Source organism: Mesoplodon densirostris, chromosome 1, assembly GCF_025265405.1.
Source record: "Mesoplodon densirostris isolate mMesDen1 chromosome 1, mMesDen1 primary haplotype, whole genome shotgun sequence".
Taxonomy (NCBI): Eukaryota; Metazoa; Chordata; class Mammalia; order Artiodactyla; family Ziphiidae; genus Mesoplodon; species Mesoplodon densirostris.
The window spans coordinates 94,226,713-94,249,029 of record NC_082661.1 but is presented as its reverse complement, the minus strand read 5'-3'; the positions used below and the strand labels follow the sequence as shown (position 1 = coordinate 94,249,029).

General features: G+C 34.2%; 1 protein-coding gene across 4 annotated transcripts in view; it reads left to right on the top strand.

Annotated features, from left to right (window-relative positions):
• Window positions 1-22,317, top strand: part of SCLT1 (sodium channel and clathrin linker 1) — a 285,252-nt gene that overhangs the window by 57,797 nt on the left and 205,138 nt on the right. For 2 of the 4 annotated variants that reach the window (XM_060105951.1, XM_060105947.1), the window contains exons 3-5: window positions 10,650-10,708; window positions 11,237-11,309; window positions 14,623-14,678. In XM_060105951.1, the coding sequence (XP_059961934.1) occupies window positions 10,650-10,708; window positions 11,237-11,309; window positions 14,623-14,678 (188 nt within the window). The remainder of the gene's footprint in view (window positions 1-10,649; window positions 10,709-11,236; window positions 11,310-14,622; window positions 14,679-22,317) is intronic. The other 2 variants (XM_060105958.1, XM_060105954.1) reach the window with 1 other exon arrangement.

Below are 22,317 nucleotides of genomic sequence, written 5' to 3'. Positions count from 1 at the left end.
TAAAATACAAAATTAGTAAAATCATCTATATACACAATAAGTAGTTAAGGAATACACAAAATAATTAGATGTAAAATATTATATGAAAAATAGTAATTGTGAGGGGAGGAGATTACAAATGTAGGGTATTTAAAATGCATTTGAAATGAAGAGATCAGCAACTTAAAACAGTCATGTGACTATATAGACTGCTATACAAAAATGTCATGATAACTGCAAACCAAAATTCTATAATATACACACAAAAAAAGAAAATGGAATCCAAACATAAAACTAAAGATAGTCATCAAATTACAAGAGAAGATAACAAAAGAAGAAAGTGGGGGAGAAAAGACCCCCAAAACCAATCCAAAATGGTTAACAAATCATGGCAATAAGAACATACCTATTTATAATAACCTTAAATGTAAACAGATTATAGGTTCCAACCAAAAGACACAGACTGGCTGAATGAATACAAAAACAAGACACATATATATGCTGCCTACAGGCGAGTCACTTCAAATTTAGACACACACACAGACAAAGTGAGGGGATGAAAAAGGTATTCCATGCAAATGGAAATCAGAAGAAAACTGGAGTAGCAATATTTATCAGAAAAAAAAGTCTTTGAAATGAAGACTGTTACAAGGCCCAAAGGAGGAGACTACATGATGATCAAGGGATCAATCCAAGAAGATATAACAATTGTAAATATATATGCACCCAACATAGGAGCACTTCAATATATCAAATATTAACAGATATTAAAGGAACTATCAACAATAACACAATAATGGTAGGGGATTTTAACATCCAACTTATATCCATGGATGTAATCAATAAGAAACACAGGCCTTAAAATAACACATTAGACCAAATGGACTTAATTGATATATAAATAGACCATTCCATCTGAAACCAGCAGAATACACATTCTTTTCAACTGCAACTGGAACATTCTCCAGGATAAATCACATACTTGGCCACAAAATGAGCCTAGGTACATTTAAGAAAATTGAAATCATATCAAGCATCTTTTCTGACCACAACACTATGAGACTAGAAATCAACTACAAGAAAAAAAACTGCAAAACTCCACAAATACGTAAAGACTAAACAATATTCTACTGAACAACCAGTTTATCACTAAAGGAATCAGAGGAAATTAAAAAATACCTAGAGACAAATGAAAATGAAAACATGCTGATCCAAAACCTATTAGACATAGCAAAAGTAGTTCTAGGAGGGAAGTTTTTAGTGATGTAAGCTTACCTCAAGAAACAAGAAAAATCTCAAGCAACCTAACCTTACAACTAAAGGAACTAGAGAAAGAAGAACAAACAAAATCCAAAGTTAGTAGAGGGAAAGAGATCATAAAGATCATGAAAAATAAATGAAATAGAGACTGAAAAAAAAAACAATAGAAAAGATCAATTAAACTAAAAGCTGGTTCTTTGAAAAAGATAAACAAAATTGATAAACCTTTAGCCAAACTCATCAGGAAAAAAAAGGGAGAGAGTGCAAGTTAATAAAATCAGAAAGGAAAAAGAAGGTACAACTGACAGTACAAAAATACAAAGGATCATAAGAGACTACCATGAACAACTATATGCCAATAAAATGGACAACCTAGAAGAAAAGGACAAATTCTTAGAAAAGGTACAGTCTAAGACTGAACCAGGAAAAAATAGAAAATACGAACAAATTACCAGTACAGAAATTGAATCAGTAATTTAAAAACTACCGATCAATAGAAGTCCAGGACCAGATGGCTTCAAAGTTGAATTCTACCAAACATTTAGAGAATAGTTAACACCTATCCTTTTGAAACTATTCCAAAGAAATGCAGAGAAAGGAACACTTCGAACTCATTCTGTGAGGCCACCATCACCCTGATACCAAAACCAGACAAAGATATCACAAAAAATGAAAATTACAGGCCAATATCATTGAAGAACATTGATGCAAAATTCCTCAACAAAATACTAACAAACTGACTCCAACAGTACATTAAAAGGATCATACTCCATGATCAGCTAGGATTTATCCCAGGGATGCAAGGATTTTTTGATATCCTCAAATCAAACAATGATATGCACCACATTAACAATTTGAAGAACAAAAACCATATGATCACATCAACAGACGCAGAAAAACTGTTGATGAAATTCAGCATTCACTTATGAAAAAAAAACCCCAACTCTTCAGAAAATGGGCATAGAAGGAGCACACCTCAACATAATAAAGGCCATATGACAAACCCACAGCTAACATCATGCTCAGTGTTAAAAAGCTGAAAACATTTCATCTACAGTCAGGAACAAGGATGCCCACCTCACCACTTTTATTTAAAATACTATTAGAAGTCCTAGTCTAGCCACAGCAATCAGAGAAGACAAGAAGTAAAAGGAATCCACATTGGAAAGGAAGAAGTAAAACTGTCACTGTTTGTAGTTGATATGGTGATAAGAAAATCCTAAAGATGCCACCAGAAAATTAGAGCTCATCAATGAATTTGGTAAAGTCATAGGATACAAAATTAACATAAAAATAAGCAAAATTAATATACAGAAATCTGTTGCATTTCTATACACTAACAATGAAATATCAGGAAGAGAAATTAAGGAAACAATTCCATTTTCCATCATATGAAAAAGAATAAAATATCCAGGAATAAACCTACTTAAGGAGGCAAAAGACCTGTTTTTGTATGGGAAGAATCAATATTGTTAAATGACCATACTACTCAAGGCAATCTACAGATTCAGTGCAATCCCTATCAAAATACCAGTGGCATTTTTCACAGAAGTGGAACAAAAATTTAAAAATTAGAGTGAAAACACAAAAGACCCCAAATAGCCTAAACAATATTGAGAAGAATGGAGCTGGAGGAATCACACTCCCTGACTTCAGACTATACTAAAGAGCTACAGTAAACAAAACAGTATGGTACTGGCACAAAAGCACCCAAAGATCAGTGGAACAGAATAGAGAACCCAGAAATAAACCCACACACTTATAGTCAGTTAATCTATGACAAAGGTGGCAAGAATATACAATAAAGAAAAGACAGTCTGTTCAATAAGTGGTGCTGGGAAAACTGGACAGCTACATGTAAAAGAATGAAATATATGAAATATAGAATATTCTGTAACACCATACACAAAAATAAACTCAAAATGGATTAAAGACCTAAATGTAAGGCCAGACACTATAAACTCTTAAGAGGAAAACATAAGCAGGACACTCTCTGACATAAATCACAGCAAGATCTTGTTTGATCCACCTCCTAGAGTAATGAAAATAAAAACAAAAATAAACAAATGGGGACTTCCTGGTGATCCATCAGTTAAGACTCTGCACTCCCAATGCAGGGGCCCCGGGTTTGCTCCCTGGTCAGGTAATTGGATCCTGCATGATGCAACTAAGAGCCTGCATGCTGCAACTAAAAGATCCTGTATGCTGCAACTAAAGATCCTGAATGCCACAACTAAAGATCCTGCTTGTGGCAACAAAGATCCCACATGCCAGAACTAAGGCCTGGTGCAGCCAAATAAATAAATAAATAAATAAATATTTAAAAAGAAAAAGAACATTCTCTCAAGAAGTAAAATGAGACTCCTTAACAAAAAAAAAAAAAAAAAAAAAAGAAGGGACCTAATTAAACTTAAAAGTTTTTGTACACCAAAGGAAACCATACACAAAACGAAAAGACAAGCTATGGATTGGGAGGAAATATTTGCAAATGCTACTGCTGACAAGGGATTAATTTCAAAATATACAAAGAGCTTATACACATCAATATCAAAAAAAGACAACGCAATCAAAAAATGGGCAGAATCCAAGGAAGACATGCAGATGGCCAATACACACATGAAAAGATGCTCAACATCTCTAGTTATCACAGAAATGGAAATCCACACTACACTGAGGTATCACCTCATACCATTCAGAATGGTCATCATTAAATAGTCTACAAATAACAAATGCTGGAGAGGGTGTGGAGAAAGGGAACGCATCTAAACTTTTAGTGGGAATGTAAAGTGGTGCATTCACTGTGGAAAACAGTATGGAGTTTCCTTAAAAAACTAAAAATAGAGTTAACATATGATCCAGCATTCCCACTCCTGGGCATATATCCACAGAAAACTCTAATTCAAAAGGATACATGCAGGAACTTCCCTGGTGGTCCAGTAAGTAAGACTCCATGCTCCCAATGCAGGGGGCCCAGGTTTAATCCCTGGTCGGGGAACTAGATCCTGCAGGCTTGCCGCAACTAAGAGTCCACATGCCTCAACTAAGAAGCCCACACACTGCAACTAAGAAAACTGAATGCTGCAACTAAGAAACCCGCGTGCCGCAACTAAGGATCCCACATGCTGCAACGAAGATCCCATGTGCCGCAACTAAGATCCAGCACAGCCAAAATAAATAAATATTTTTTAAAAAAGAAAGAAAACAAAAACAAAAGGATACATGCACCCCAATGTTCATAGCCACAGCATTCATTTACAATAGCCATGGATTCAACCTGAATGTCCATTGACAGAGAAATGGATAAAGAAAATGTGTTATATATACACACACACACACACACACATACATAAAATGTGATAATACTCAGCCATAAAAAGAATGAAATAATGCCATTTGCAGCAACATGGATGGACCTAGAGATATCATACTTTAGTGAAGTAAGTCAGACAAAGAGAGATATCATAAGATATCACTTATATATGGAATCTAAAAAAATGATATAGAGGAAGTTATTTACAAAACAGAAACAGACTCACATACGTAGAAAATAAGGTTACCAAAGGGGACAGGGACAGGGAGGGATAATTTAAGGATTTGAGATTAACACACACACACCCTTGTCAGTTGAATCATTGCAAGTATTTTCTTCCAGTCTGTAGATTGTCTTTATTTTGTCAGTGATTTCTTTTGTTGTGCAAAAGCTTTTAAGTTTGATTAGGTCCCATTTGTTTGTATTTGCTTTTATTTCTGTTGTCTTGGTAGACTGACCTAAGAAAATGTTGCTGTGATTCATGTCAGAGAATATTTTGCCCATGTTCCCTTCTAGGAGTTTTATTGTGTCATGTCTTATATTAAACTCCTTAAGCCATTTTGAATTCATTTTTGTGTATGGAGTGGGGTATTTAACTTCATTAACATGTGACTGTCCAGCTTTCCCAACACCATTCTCTGAAGAGACTGTCTTTTCTCCATTGTATATTCTTGCCTCCTTTGTCAAAGATTAATTGATCATTAATTGATCATAGGTGTGTGGGTTTATTTCTGGGCTGTCTCTTCTGTTCCATTGATCCATATGTCTGTTTTATGCCATTATCACGCTGTTTTGATTACTTTAGCTTTGTAGAATTATCTGAAGTCTGGGAGGGTTCAAGCTTTTTTTCTGAGCACAGCAGTATGAAACTAGAAATAACCACAGAAAGAAAAACAAGAAAAGAGCAACACATGAAGAGTAAACAACATGCTACTATAAAACCAATTGGCCAACAGTGAAATCAAAGAAGAAATCAGAAAATACCTTGAGACAAATGACAGTGAAAAGGCAACCTTACAAAATCTATGGGATGCCTCAGAAGCAGTCTAAGTGGGTTGTTCATACCGATACAGGCTTTCTTCAAGAAAAAATAAAAATCTCAAACAACCTGACCCACCACCTGAAAGAGTCAGAAAAAGAAGAACAAATAAAACCCAAAATCAGCAGAAAGAAGGGAACAATAAAGATCTGAAAGGAAATAAATAAAATAGAGATAAAAAACAATAGAAAAGGTCAATAAAACCAAGGGCTGGTTTTTTGTAAATATAAACAAAATCAACATATCTCTAGCCAGGCTCACCAAGAAGAAAAGAGAGAGGACCCAAATAAACAGAATAAGAAGTGAAACAGGAGAAATAACAATACTTTACCACAGAAGTACAAAAAAATCGTAAGAGAATACTATGAACAATTATTTGCCAACAAAGTTGACAGTCTAGAAGGAATGGACAAAGTTTCTAGACATATATAGATTGCCCAAACTGAGTCAGGAAGAAACAGAATTTGAACAGACTGATCACTAGAAGTGAAATATCTGAGTGTAATACTAAAAAAAAACCAAACCAAAACAACAGAAAAAAACTCTGCAAACAAAAGTCCAGGACTGGATGGCTTCACTGGGGAATTCTCCCTAACATACAAAGAAGAACTTAAATGTATCCTTTTCAAACTATTCCAAAAAATTTAAGAGGAGAGAACAGTCTCAAAGTCATTCTATGAAGCCACCATCACCCTAGTAACAAAACCAGACAGAGACACTGCAGAAAAGAGAATTACAGGCGAATATCTTTGACAAATATGAATGCAAAAATTGTCAACAAAATATTAGCAAACTGGATCCAACAATACATAAAAAGGAGCATTCCATGATGAAGTTGGATTCATTCCAGGGTCACAAGGATGGTTCAATTCACAAATCAATCAATATTATACACCACATTAATGAAAGCAAAGGCAAAAAACACATGGTAATTTCAATAGATGCAGAAAAATTTGAAAAAATTCAATATCCATTCATGATAAAAACTCACCAAAGTGGATTTAGAGGGAACATATCTCAACATAATAAAAGTTGTTTATGACAAACCCACAGCCAACATAATATTAGTGGTGAAAAGCTGAAAGCCTTCCCAGTAAATTCAGATTTAAGACAAGATGCCCATTCTCACCACTGTTATTCTACATAGTATTGCAAATCCTAGCCACAGCAATCAGACAAGAAAAATAAATAAATTTTATCCAAATTGGAAGGGCAGAGGTTAAAACGTCACTATTTGCAGATGATATGATACTCTATTTTGAGTACCCTAAAGTCTCCACGTAAAACCTATTTAGTACTAATAAATGAATTCAGCAGAGTAGCAGGCTACAAGATTAATATACGGAAATCTGTTGATTTTCTTTACACTAACAATAAAATATCAGATAGAGAAAGTGAAAAAACAATCCCATTTAAAATAACATCAAAAAGAAAAAAGTATTGATACCTAGGAGTAAACTTAACCAAGGAGCTGAAAACTATATAACATTGATAAAGGAAATGGAAGATAATTCAAAGAAAGGGAAAGATATCTCATGCTCTTAGATTGGAAGAATTAGTATTGTTAAAATGGCCATACTACCCAAAGCAATCTACAGATGTAATGTGATCCCTATCAAAATATCCATGACATTTTTCACCAAACTAGGACAAATAATCGTAAAATATATATGGAACCACAAAAGACCCAGAATTGCCAAAGCAATCCTGAGGAAAAAGAATAAAGCTGGAGGCATAACCCTTCCAGACTTCAGACTATATGACATAGTTATAGTAATCCAAACATTGTGGTATTTGCACAAAAAGATATTTAGATCAATGGATCTTTAGAATAAAGAGCCCAGAATTTAACTCACACACCTATGGTCAGTTAACCTCTGACAAAGGAGGCAGGAATGTACAATGGAGAAATGACAATCTCTTTAGCAAATGGTGTTGAGAAAGCTGGACAGCTACATGTAAGTCACTGAAATTGGTACACTGCCTCATACCATATACAAAAATGGTTTAAAGACCTAAATTTAAGACATGACACCATAAAACTCGTAGAAGAGAACATAGGCACAGCATTCTTAGACATAACTGATAGCAATATTTTCTTAGATCATTCTGCCAATGTAAAAGAAATAAAAGCTGAGATAAATGAATGGGACCTAGTAAAACTTACAAGCTTTTGCACAGCAAAGGAAACCATAAACAAAATGAAAAGACAACCTACCAACTGGGAGAAAATATTGGCAAATGATGCGACTGACAAGGGCTTAATTTCCATAATATACAAGCAGCTCATATAACTCAATAACAAAAAAACAAATAACCCAATCAAAAACTGGGCACAAGACCTAAACAGACATTTCTCCTAAGAAGACCTACATGTGGCCAACAGGCTCATGAAAAACTGCTCACCATCACTTATTATCAGAAAGATGCAACTCAAAACCACAAAGAGATGTCACCTCACACTGGTCAGAATGGGTATCATCAAAAACTGTACAAATAATAAATGCTGGAGAGGGTGTGGAGAAAAGGGAACCCTCCTACACTATTGATGGGAAGGTAAATTGGTGTAGTCACTATGGAAAACAGTATGGAGTTTCCTTAAAAATCTAAAAATAGAGTTACCATCTGCTCCAGCAATCCCATTCCTTGGTATATATCCAGAAAAAGTGAAAACCATTTCAAAAAGATACATGCACCCCTATGTTCATAGCACTATTTACGATAGCCAAGACATGGAAACAACCCAAGTGCCCATTAACAGATGATTGGTCTAAAAATATGTAGTATAAATATACAGTGGAATATTAACTCATTCATAAAAAAGAATGAAATATTGCTATTTGCAGCAACATGGATGGACCTATAGAATATCATACTTTAGTGAAGTAAGTTAGACATGTATCATATGATATCACTTATATGTGGAATCTAAAAAGTAATACAAATGAATTTATATACAGACAGAAACAAACTCTCAAACACAGAAAACAAACTTATTGTTACCAAAGGGGAGATAAGGAGGGGGAGGGAAGAACTAAGAATTTGGGATTAACAGGTACAAACTACTATATGTAAAATACATAAGGAACAATAATGTACTTTATAGTGCTGGGAACTATATTCAGTATCTTGTAATAACCTATAATGAAAAGTAATCTGAAATATATATATATATGTGTGTGTATATATATATATATATATATATATGAAATAACTGAATCACTTTGCTATACACCTCAGTACTGTGCACAGTACTTACACAGTAAGTCAACTATACTTCATTAAAAAAAAAAAATCCTTTGAATCTATCTGTCCTTCCCACTGTCCCATTCCCTTCCTTCTACTCCTAGAAGGTAACCCCTTTTTTGGTGATATATCCATGTTGATACATATGTCTTGCTAATCCCTTGACGTACTTATGAGATCCTATTGTATTATTTTTCATTTATCCTATTTTTTTTTAATTACAGTAAAAGCTCCACTGAAAGTTCTTATACATCTCCTTGTGTTTTGAATGTTTCTGCATACTTTATAATAGTTACTGTGTTTTTTGGTCATGTTAAAATTATACTGTCCTCTTAACCTTGCTTATGATGTCATTAGTTGTATAGAGGTTTTAAATTTGGATATTGTAAAATATGTTATTTCTTCTGTTTATAGATGTTACTACTTGTGTCTTTTGGCTAGAAAATGTATTTTGAGTGAGAGTATGCCAGGCACTGCTTGGAATATTGGTGAACAAAGCAGGCAATAGTCTCTGCATTTTTAGAGCTTAAGAAAGCTTTCTGTATCTCAAGGTCAATAATACATTTTCTTTCAATAGTTGTTAAATTTTTAAAACATTTGGATCTTTAATCTATCTGTAATTTACTTTCCATTTAGTGTGTGCTGGGATCTAATTTTATTTTTTTACCCAACACTATTAGTTGAAAAGCAATACTTTGTCCATTTATTATAGTTATAATTCCACTTCTTTTATATACTGCATACCCATAAATACTTGAATCTATTTCTGAATTTTATGTACTGTTCTGTTTGTTACTGTGTCTGAACCATATTGTTTTAATTACTCTAGCATTATAGTGTTTTGACACATAGTAGAGCAAGTTCTCCCCTGTTTTTTTTTTTTTTTTTGGCCACATTATCTTGGCTATTCTTGCACATTTACTCAAACATAGGAACTTTACCATCTGTTTAAGATCAAGTTTCATAAATTATTCTATTGGATTTCTTTTTTGGAATTGCATTGTACCTGCAGTGAATTTTAAGAAATTAATATACTTATAATACTGACTGTTCCACATATGAATATGGTATAGAACCCTGTTTATTTAGATCCTTTATGTCCTTCAGTAAAGTTAATATTTTATTAAAGTTATTGCAACATTTTTTTGTTTTATTCTCAAGTACTACCTTTTCTTATAGTAGTGAATACCATATTTTCTCCTATCACATTTTCTGATTATTGCTGGTATTTGGGAAAGCAGCTGTTTTTTTTTATGTTTGATCTTCTATCTGGTGACTTGGTGTACTCTGTTCTTAGTCCTAATAATTGGTAGATTATAGAGAGAGTTTTCTAGGTAAATGGTCAAATTGTCTGTACATGAGAATAGTATTATATGTTCCTTTTCAGCCTTTAGGTCTCCAACCCCCTGTCCCTGCAGCAGATTCCACTGATTGGAACATTTAGTACAATGCTGAATTTTAGCAGTGATAGTGAGCAGCCTTGTGTTATTACTGAATTTCGTGCAGTGCTTCTGATGTTCCACTATGAAGAATAGTAATTGATGTAGGTTTTTGGTAGATGTTCTTTATCAATTGAGAAATTTCTTCCTATTTCTATTTTGCCAAGAGTTTTATTATGTATGGGTGTTAAAATTTACTGAATACTTTTTTGGCATCAATTAATATAACTTTTTTTTCTCTTTCCCTCTTTTGTAATTGCAGTGACAGATTTAAGGTTATAAAATGTTTACTTGTGTTTAATTTTAAACTACTGTCAGTTTTGACTAGAAAGATGTGAGAAAACAAAATTTTAAGATGCAGTATTTTCTGTTATAGAAATCTGTCTTCAAAGGAGCTGCAGGTGACACAGTAGAAAACTCAGTAGTTGACCAAAGGTGAGGTTGAATTACCAGAAAAATATTATTTTCTTAATTATGTTTAATTATTGTTAATTTTTTAGTATTAGGAATGTTTATTTTATATTCTGCTATAATTAGGTTTAAATGATCTGTCATTGAATTGACAAGGGGAAAAAAAGCCAGTATTATTTTCTATAATAGTGGTTCTCAACTGAGTGATTTTGCTTCCCTTCCCTCCCCAGATATTTGACAATGTCTGGAAACATTTTTACTTGTCACAGTTGTGGAGGGTAAGGGTGCTAGTGGCATCTAATGGGTAGAGGCCAGGAATGCTACTAAACATCCTACAGTGCACAGGTCAGCCCCCAACAACAAAAAATTATTCAGCCTAAAATATTAATTGAGCTAAGGTTGAGAACCTCTGGTTTAGGAAAAAGGCAAAGTATTGATTGCTATGGAGAAAATTAACATAAAAATTTTGATGTTTAATTTATTTCATGTTACATATTTATTAAACTAGATTAAAAAGAATATGCATCTTTTTAACTTTGAAATTTTCTTTAGCTTTCTAGTTCCTCTTATTACTGAGTATGATAAGCATCTGGAAGAGCTAAATGGGCAGCTGAAATATTATCAGGTATGAAATCATAGCTATCAACCTTTTGGTAATATTTTCTTATAAAAAAAAGAAAAAATAGACTCCCTTTCTTTACAAAAACATTGATAAGGAAGAAAATGTTTACCTGTAATCAATTTACTTGTTATTTTCTGGTGTACAGCAGAGTGATTCAGTTATACACATATATATGTGTGTGTGTGTGTGTGTGTGTGTGTGTGTGTGTGTATTCTTTTTCAGATTCTTTTCCATTATAGGTTAGTACAAGATATTGAATCTAGTTCCCTGTGCTATACAGTAGGTCCTTGTTGTTTATCTGTTTTATATATAGTAGTGTGTATCTGCTAATCCCAAACTCTTAATTTAGCCCTGCCCCCTCTTTTCCCCTTTGGTAACCATAAGTTTGTTTTCTACTTCTGTAATTCTGTTCCTGCTTTAAGTGAGTTCATTTGTATCATTTTTTTTTCTTAGATTCTACATATAAATGATATCATATGATATTTGTCTTTCTCTGTCTGACTTTACTTAGTATGATAATCTCTAGGACCATCCATGTTGCTGCAAATGCATTATTTCATTCTTTATGGCTGAATAATATTCCATTGTGTATATGTACACCACATCTTTTTTACCCATTCATGTGTTGATAGACACTTAGGTTGCTTCCAGCTCTTGGCTATTGTAAATAGTGCAGCTATGAACATTGGGATGCAGGTATCTTTTTTTTTTTTTTTTTTTTGCTGTACGCGGGCCTCTCACTGCTGTGGCCTCTCCCGTTGCGGAGCACAGGCTCCGGACACACAGGCTCCGCGGCCATGGCTCGCGGGCCCAGCCGCTCCGCGGCATGTGGGATCTTCCGGGATCGGGGCACGAACCCATGTCCCCTGCATCGGCAGGCGGACTCTCAACCATTGCGCCACCAGGGAAGCCCTGCAGGTATCTTTTGAGTTAGAGTTTTTGTCTTTTCCAGATATATACCCAGGAGTGGGATTGCTGGATCATATGGTAACTCTGCTTTTAGTTTTTTAAGGAACCTCAGTACTGTTTTCCAATTTACATTCCCACCAACAGTGTAGGAAGGTTCCCTTTTCTCCACACCCTCTCCAGTATGTATTGTTTGTAGACTTTTTGATGATGGCCATTCTGACCAGTCTGAGGTGATACTTCACTGTGGTTTTGATTTGCATTTCTCTAATAATTAATGATGTTGAGCATCATTTCATGTGCCTGTTGGCCATCTGTATGTCTTCTTTGGAGAAATGTCTGTTTAGATCTTCCCCCCATTTTTTGATTGGGTGGTTGTTTTTTTGCTGTTGAGCTGTATGAGCTGTTTAAATTTTTTAATTGATAAAGAACAACAGAAAGCTCTCTTTTGCACAAATGGTATTTTGCTTTTATTTTTAGGATTAGTGAGCCTAAAGTTTCTGCTGAGTTCACTCTCTCAAAATTGCTATAATGACATGTGGTTTGATTGTTATAAAGTGGAATATCCAGTTATCTTGAAATTAAACTGTTTTAAATTTTAATTTTTTATAATTTACCTGATTCATTTATGTTTTTAATCAGCTAGTTTATTAAGGTGTTTAACTTCATTTTTCCATTTGGCATTCTCCATCTAAGAGTGATTACTGGATTAATTTCAAGAGAGAGGAAGCTGTAGCAGAAAGCCTAAGGGGCAAGAATAGTTGCTACTTTTAGAGAGAAAAAAGATGTTGACAGCTACTTCTAAGAACACTTGCTCACATAGATATTATTGAGCAGCAATAGTTCTTATGATTTATCTTATTGACCAGTCAAAAAATAGTATATCTTGAAAGCAGGAAAATATTCACAATAATTCTCTCTATGAAAGTTTCTTCCAGAAAATGTAAATAATAGGGGAAAATTTGATGATAAGAAAGGTACTGCTGAATTTTTGTTTTCTTTCAACGATTAAATGTTTTGAAATATTTTACAGTAAAGAATTTTTAGTGTTACTGTCATGATCCACCCTGAATCCTAGTTAATGCATATATCATACCTAATTATTTGAATATTTTTCAAGATATGCTGACATTTTTGCAATTTTTAAAGACCGATTTTTAAAAAATAATTACAAAATGGGGATAATTGCTACAATAAAATACAAACCTTTTAGTCTGCATGGCATTCAAGCAAGACTTGCCACCTGCCTTTCCAGTTTTATCTCTCATTGCATGGCTCCATGTGTGGTCAGTTCTCAGTTATCTGGTAGTGAATTCATTCATTTTGATTTAATTGTGATTCAGGCACAGCAGGGACCTGGGAAAGGTTCACCTTTCAAGCCAGCTTCGTAGTTATAATTGGCTGTTACTGTTTTCCTAGAGGAAGCTTCCTTGAGCTTCTCTAGTTGAAAGGGAGAGAGAAAGGCTTGGAGGATTGCCTGTTCCACCCTTCCCTTGCCAGGTTCACTCCAGGATTGGCTCTTCTCCTTTAGCCTGGGGTACCCAATCAAGAGTAATGGACAGATCATGAATTGATTGCAGTTTTGTTTTAAGTGTGATTTTACATGGCCTCCTTCCTGATCTCCACTTCCTCATTTACTCTTACTGAGAACTGATGACTATGCCTGTGTCATCTAATATTTTTTGCTTCTTTGCTTTTACTCACCCTACTTGAAATTCCCTTTCTTTCCTGTTGAAATCTTACAATCCCTTTAACCCCTCAGAGAAAATTAAAAATACCTTCATTTCATTCCCTTTATATATTTTATTTGTATTGGTATTTTAGTTAGTGATTTTTTTTTTACCATCTTTCCTACTAATGTATGTGTTAGTGACCACATTGGTTTACTGTAACAGCCTTGTATAGTGCAGAGAGTTTATACAACTAAAAAAGGTGGTCAATCAGAGACTGAATGAATTATTGCTAAAGAAGATCTTTATTTGCTTTTTTCGCCATTAACATTTTACTTCTTGAAATTCAAGCACTTACATGGGCTTCACCTAAACTAAGATGAATTACGATATATATTCAAGGTCTAGGGATCATCGGATATTTCTTATAGTGACATATTAAGGAATATCTTACATCTCTTTTCCTATAAACATCTCTAAATATAGGAATTACATTTTAAAATATTTCTTAATATGTTATATAAAATATTTTTACTTATATTCTATTCAAAATGTTCTATTACATTCTGTGTATCATTAAAATATCTATATTTAATATTGCTTGTTAGAAGTGAAGAATAATTATTTCTTATCTGTAGACTAATGTCATAGAATCCAATTGCTTGCATATGAATGAACTACTTAATATAAATCTAATTGTCTGGAAAATGTTTTTCTGCAGCCATATTTTATTCTTTCAGAAACAGATGGGTGAGATGAAACTACAACTTGAAAATGTCATCAAGGAAAATGAAAGGTAGATCAATTAACTACTGATTATCTTATTGTTGTCTTAGGTAACTTCTATTATTGTTATTTAGTATTTTATTCATGGAGTATACTGGTTATGAGTGTGGATGCTGGGGCCTGATTTCCTTTTTGACTACTGGCTCCCTTGCTTATTAACTATATGACCTTGGACAAGTTAACCTCTTTGTGCTTTAGGGTTTTCTCATCTATAAGTGGGAGATAATAACAGAACCTGTTTCTTAGAACTGACTGTAAGCGATAAAGTAATTGCTTAAAATAGGGTACATAATAAGCACTTTATAAATATTAGCAATCATGAATAGTATAGTATAGAATATATATTATATTAGGAAACATACTGATAAAGCGGAAACCTATCAACCCACCATCCAGTTAAGGGCTAAAATCTTATCAATACTGGTGCACTTATCCATGTTTTCCTTCCCTATCCCATGCCCCTCCTTCCCTCTGCCAGCGGTTAATACTGTCTTGAATTTTTGTTTATCATTCCCTTGCTTTTTAAAATTTTTGTAGGTATGTGTATTCTTAATGATATATTATTTAGTTTTGCATTTTAAAAAACTTCCAAAAACAGTATTATTTAGTCTTCTGAGACTTACCTTTTTTCCACTCAATATCATGCATAAGCAGAATAGTTTCAGGGGTGGGTCATAGGCTATGTGAATATTCAATTTTGCAATATATTGCCACCTGATTTCCAAAGTGGCTATACCAATTTACATTCCCACCAGTGATATTTATGAGTTCTTATTGATTCGTATATTTTATCAGCACTTGCTCTTACCAGGTTTCTTAATTTTTGTAATTTGAGTCCTAAATGGTATTTCATTGTGGTTTTTTTTTTTTTTTTTTTTGCGGTATGCGGGCCTCTCACTGTTGTGGCCTCCCCCGTTGCGGAGCACAGGCTCCGGACGTGCAGGCTCCGGACGCGCAGGCTCAGCGGCCATGGCTCACGGGCCCAGCCGCTCCGCGGCATATGGGATCCTCCCAGACCGGGGCACGAACCCGTATCCCCTGCATCGGCAGGCAGACTCTCAACCACTTGCGCCACCAGGGAGGCCCTCATTGTGGTTTTAACTTACATTTTCCTGAATACCAGTATGGTTAACCATTTTCATGTATTTATTTACCCATGTGGTTTTCTCATGAAACACTTGTTCATTTCTTTTTCCCATTTTCTCTTTATCTTTTCCTTAAATTGTCAAAGTACTTTATATAATCTCTATTCTGAATATTTGTTAGTGTGCTGATCAGTGTAAACAGTAACCATCATAGACACTTCAAACAAGAAGGGATTTAGTCACTTACAGTTAAGTACTAGGTAGGTAAGATAATTGGTTTTAGAGTCATACCTTAGAGGCTGAGATTCTGAGGCCAGGGATTTATGCTGCTGCCACCATCTCTGTAGCTACCACTACAGCATCACTTCCATGGAGCTGAAAACTTGACAATGGAAAGTGGGGCGTGGGGTACTCACTTCAGGAGACACTCACGTCTATCAGTTTTGCTTGCCATCTGTCACACCTATAGAAGAATGTTCTCAGCTCACTTCTGCCTTCTGTATCCCCTTCAAGTGCCTGTCACTGGTGAAACTTTAATCCCATCCACCACACCAGCTGCAAGGACATCCGGGAAACATAGTTTTAGACTTTCAGCCATTATGAAAGATGCTGGGATATGGAAAGGGATGGGAATGAATAATGAGTGCCAATGGCTCATACAACTTGCTAGACAATAGGTATGTTTCAGATATCTGTTCCCAGGTTGTGATATGTTTGATCGACAGAAATTTCTTTTTTTTCTTTTTTTTTTTTAATTTTGAGGTAGTTGAATATATCAGTCTTCTTTCTTATGGTTGTTGGTCTTTGTGTATAACAAATCCTCTCTCAGCCTGTGGTCCTAAAGATCTTCTCTTACATTTTCTTCTAAAAATGTTCAGAGTTTTATTCTATCCCAAGTTTAACTTTTAAAGGTCATGCAAGTGGACTGAGACCTGATATATCTTTTGTTGTCGCCTTACAAAACAAAACCAAAAAATGAAGAAATACATTTTGTTTTGGTTTTAAATTCATTTAAAGCATAAGCTCTTTTTAAGTTTGGCAGTCCTTTGTTTGCATTCTTCTATGTAAATCTCTTAATTGGATTTTCAGTTTTTCTCATTTATTTGTGATTTTTCCCATGGGAAGTTTTTTCTAACTTTAAGTTTTTATGATTTACTGTTCTTTCTCAAAATAATTATTAAACGATCTTCCTATTAAAGACTACTGCTAAGATTTTTGAATCACCAGTGTATGTAAGTTAAGTTTGTATTTTAATGTATTAGAGATAATACAGTTTTATATGATTGAGCTAATGATTTAGTTGTTTCCTTTATTTGACTCCATACTGTTCCTTTTATGTCCAGGTCTTTTGAAACCAGTCTTTTAAAAATCTGCCTTTACCTGTTTAATAGTAGTGCAGTCATGGCTCATGAATGTATTATTCTTAGTATAATAGAGAAATGGGAAAAATGGATTCTGAGCTTATTAAAAGGCACTTTTAGTAACTCGAAATGTCATCAGGTTTTAAAGTGAACTCTATGCCCTTAGGGCAACATCCTGCTTTTAAGTATTGCTGTTAAAGACTGCAAAATCAAAAAGAGCTTATCATTTTTAAGGAAAATATCTTAAATATGGTCAAGTCTGAATAATGGAAGCTAGCAGTGGCAAGGATTATACAATAGCATGCAGTTCCACATTACTGGGTTTTGGAAACTTTTAATACATTTGGGTATAGGTGAGTATTTTCTGAGAATTGATTACAAATAGAAAATAATGAAGTCATTTTATAAAATGAGACTTAGGAAGAGGTGAAAAGATATTCATTTTATCATCCTTCCCATTTTTAGTTTATTCCTTTAAACTCAGTTCATGTTGAGAATATAGTGTTTTTTATTTTGTTTTTGTCTCATTTTTTCTTTAATATCATATTTCCTCCTTATAACTTGCCAGAGGATGAAAATTGGATAAGATAATTAAATGAGTGAATATATATACAGCACTTCCTGGCTGTAGAAAATACTACCTTTTATTGTTATTATTTTTATTTTATTATTGAGGGTATGAAAGACGTTATTTATTGACTCCATAAGAGCTATTTCCCCTTCTTTCTTAATTCATATAACCTGATTTTGTTCCAGTTGCATTGTGTGCAGCGGAGATGAGCTTCTTCCACAATCTCAGGTGATAAATCTTTGATTATAAACCAGTGCACATTTCTTTTTGCCAGGAATTGGTCTAAGTATGAACATGTGACTCACTTGTACCCAGTGAAGTATAAAGGAGAGTCTGTCGTAGAGCACCTGGGAAAACTTTTTCTCCCTGATAAAAAGAGAGACTGGCAAGAAGAAAACTTAACCTCCCTCCTGTTCCTTGTCATTTTAGAAAGTGATATATGTTGAAGCTGCTATAGCCATTTTGTAACCATGAGAGTATGTATCAGAAACACAATGAGATTAGAAGAAGGGGAAGATGGGGAAGACTTTGGTCCTTAAATTACATTATTGAACTGCTGAAACAAATCTAGAGCCACTTGCCTTCAGATTTAATATTTGGTGAGGTAATAAAACATTCATTCAGTCATTCACAAATATTTATTGAGTACTTACTAAGTACCAAGCACTATTCAAGTTTCTGGAATACATTAGTGAATAAACAGACAAAAATCACTGTTGCTTGTAGTCAAAGTATAATAACTAGTACAGAGACTTAACGGCATCTGTCAGGGATTCACAAACTACAGCTTGAGGGCCAAATCTGGCCTGCCACTTCTTTTGGTAAATAAAAATTTATTAGATCATGGCCAGACTTGTTCATTTGTTTACTGTCTATGGCAGCTTTTGCTCTACAATGATGGAGTTGAATAGTTGAGACAGAGACTGAATGACCCACCAAACCTAGAATATTTGGTATCTGGTCCTTTACAGAAAAAGTTTACTCTTCTCTGATACATGTAGCTATCTTTTGCTGCTCAATCTGTTAACTAGTCTTTGGTTCAGCTGTCACCAAAAAGCTTTTTTGAAATTTATAACAGTCTTTACTTTTTTATTTAGGCATATATGTAGCTTTAGAGCACAGAAACAAAACTTCAACAGGAGTATAAAGTTAGTATTTAATAAATTAAAACAATTATATTTAGCATATTATTTATTTTACTGTTTGTTTTTGTTTTATGATAGTCTAATATATTTATCTTTTTAAGATTAAAACTAAATATTTATTATTTAGAAGATTTCAATAGCATTATGAAATAGAATTGTATTTAGCACTATTTTTATTGATTAGTTCTTATTGACCAATGATAATTGAATAATAAATAATAATATAGATCAGAGTAGTAATTTTAGGTTTGCTTTCACCATCCCTAATTATTATATCATTAGTGTATGTTGATAATAGCCTATGAACACCATATAGTCTATTTGAAATTTGGGAGGAAGGAGTTCATGTGTATATTTATAAAAATAGTAATAAAGCCATTCTTTTTCAGTACTTGTCCAAAAATGGTATTCTCCCAAAACTTTATTTATATAATAGCAAAAGTTGAATATATTTGATTTATTTTCCAATGAGAGAGTGAAAAGATATCTCTGGAATTACATGGTAAACCCTGCTGTTCTGATGCTAATTTACACCATTATACTGTGAGGAAGACCATCCCCAAAAGTTCACCCAAATCCTAAGCTTTCATTATAAAGTTTAATATTTCTCTTTTTAATAACCTTATATAAATTCAGAGGTACCCTGATTTCTATATATGTCTCTGTTTATAATAAGTCTGTGTTTGTAGTAAGTCTGTGTTTGTATATTTACGTATATATATGCCTCTTACCACACCCTCCTTTGATGACTGGTCTCCAGTCACACTGGCCATCTTACTTTGGCTTTCTTAAAACGGGCAAACCAGTTTCCATCAGAAAACCTTTTACTTATTTCTTCTGCCTGGAATGTTATTCTCCAGACCTACACAGGACTGTCTCCTTCTCTTCAATCAGGCAGTCATTCCCTAACCACATTATCTAGCACTGTTCCTCCCTCCCCAACTTTCTGTTTTCTATTATCCAATTTTATTTGTGGTACCTATTACTACCTGAAATTATTTATTTGCTTGGTTATTATTTGTCTTATCTACTAGAATGTATCCTTCATGGAGCAGGGCCCTTGTCTATTCTGTTTACCACTGTATACCTAACACCTTTGAACAGTGCTTGATACATATTAAATGCTCAAAAAATATTTTTTGAGTGGATGATTGCAAATATTAGGAACATAAACACATACATATATTCATATTTGGCTGTTTTTGCTTCAAGAAATAGAAGCAGGTCATTCTGAGTAAATGGGAATGTATGATAAGGAGGAACATGGAATACAGCTAGAACTGGGAAACAATTAGGACCATCTCTGAGGATATGCTCCTCTTATCACTTGTCTCATACAGCCTTAATTGTCCCCCTCAGTAATGGTACCCCTTTCCATATAGCAGCTGCTCCTATTCTTCCAACCAAAAAGCTGATTCTCTCTGTTCTTTAGGTCAAATCCTGAAGGTACCCATTCTTGTTAGTTACTAATGGCCAACACTTCTATTTTCAGAATGCTTCATGCCAGTCAGCGTATGATAGGGCTGCCCTTGAGAAATATGCAAAACTTCAGTCTAATCATTGACTTCCCTGTGTAAAAAATAGCCTGCGCTATTCCCCAGAGCATGAGTTATGGTCAAGGATTACTTAAATCTGCGCATGGCAGACAGTGTTAACTATAACATGTCCAATATATACATTAGATTGTAACTGTTGAAGATATCACTCTGGCTGGAGACATCAGAGAAGACTTAAGTGAGGGGATGAAATTTGAGCAGAGTCTTTAAAAATAAGTAGGAGTTCATCAAACGAAAAATCATATGTTTATTAAAATACAGATCATTTACTGTGGTTATATCTCAGCGTATTTGTATAGGGGAATTAGGCATAACACTGGGATGGTGGGCAGGGAGCAGATCATATAAGATCTTATATGCTCTGCTAAGAAATTTAAACTTGTCTTACAGATGGCATAGGGGGCTCTTCAAGGGCTTTTAGCAGAGGAGGAGGGTGCACTGTTGAAGGATTGAATTCAGTTGCACTTTAGAACTTGAAAATTCTAAATTTTTCTGGAAAGAATATATATGATTCACTGTAGGAGCAGCAGAAGGGAAGCAACAATTCTAGTTATCAGACTGTTCTGTATTAATCCCCAAAAGAAACACTGCACCGTGGCAGGGATGTGGATACCTTCACTAAGGAAGCTTGGACTTAAGGATGAAAAATGTCTGTCAGGTGAGGGAAGGCATGTAGAGAGGTTGTACCAGGCAGTTGTCTAGAATGTTTTCTAATTATATGTATTTGTCTTACCCTATCTTCTCTCTTACTCGACTGTAAGATTCCCTAACACTATTCCCCATTCCCCTATTTTAAGATCTACAAAATTGGGATGTAGCCATAGTGAATGGCATGTCAAGATTAATAAGCAGCAATTTTTATTTTTAATAGTATGTAAAAGAATGGTGCATCTTACTATCAATGACAAATTCAATTCAAAGAAAGACTGGTTAGAAGTGTACTTGATATGTCTTTGTCACCTCAGAGATCAAAACTTTTAGAAAGTCATCTTGGCCAAAATTCTATTGCCTATTAATGCTAATTAGTTATAATTTCAGGACTGCAGTTACTGGCTGGGTGATTTTCCTGGTATTAATACTTTAATCTATCTGGAACTCAGTTTCTTTTTTTTTCTTTTTCTTTTTCTTTTTTTTTTTTTTTTACTGAAGTATAGTTATTGTGCCGTTCTCTGCTGTATAGCAAAGTGACTCAGTTATACACATATATACATTCCTTTTTCATATATTATTTTCCATTATGGTTTATCACAGGATATTGAATATAGTTCCCTGTGCTATACATTAGAACCTTGTTGTTTATCCACTCTAAGTGTAATAGTTTGCGTCTGCCAACCCCAAACTCCCAGTCTATCCCTCTCTTTCTCCCCTCCCCCTTGGCAACCACAAGTCTGTTCTCTACATCTATGAGTCTGTTTCTGTTTTGTAGATAGGTTCATTTGTGCCATGTTTTAGATTCCACATATAAGTGATGTCATATGGTATTTGTCTTTCTCTTTTTGACTTACTTCACTTAGTATCATAATCTGTGTTTGTATCCATGTTGCTGCAAATGGCATTATTTCATTCTTTTTTATAGCTGAGTAGTATTCCATTGTATGTATGTACTATATCTTCTTTATTCATTCATCTGTTGATGGACATTTAGGTTGTTTCCATGTTTTGGCTATTGTGAATACTGCTGCTATCAACATAGGGGTGCATGTATCTTTTTGAATTATAGTTTTGTCCAGGTATATTCTCAGGAGTGGGATTTCTGGATCATATGGTTCATTCTATTTTTAGTTTTCTGAGGAACCTCCATACTGTTTTCCATAGTGGCTGTACCAACTTATATTCCCAGCAACAGTGTAAGAGGTGGAACTCAGTTTCTTTTTTTTTTTTTCTCCATGCAAATTATTCTTTATTTCTCCAAACACTCATACTTTCTTAAC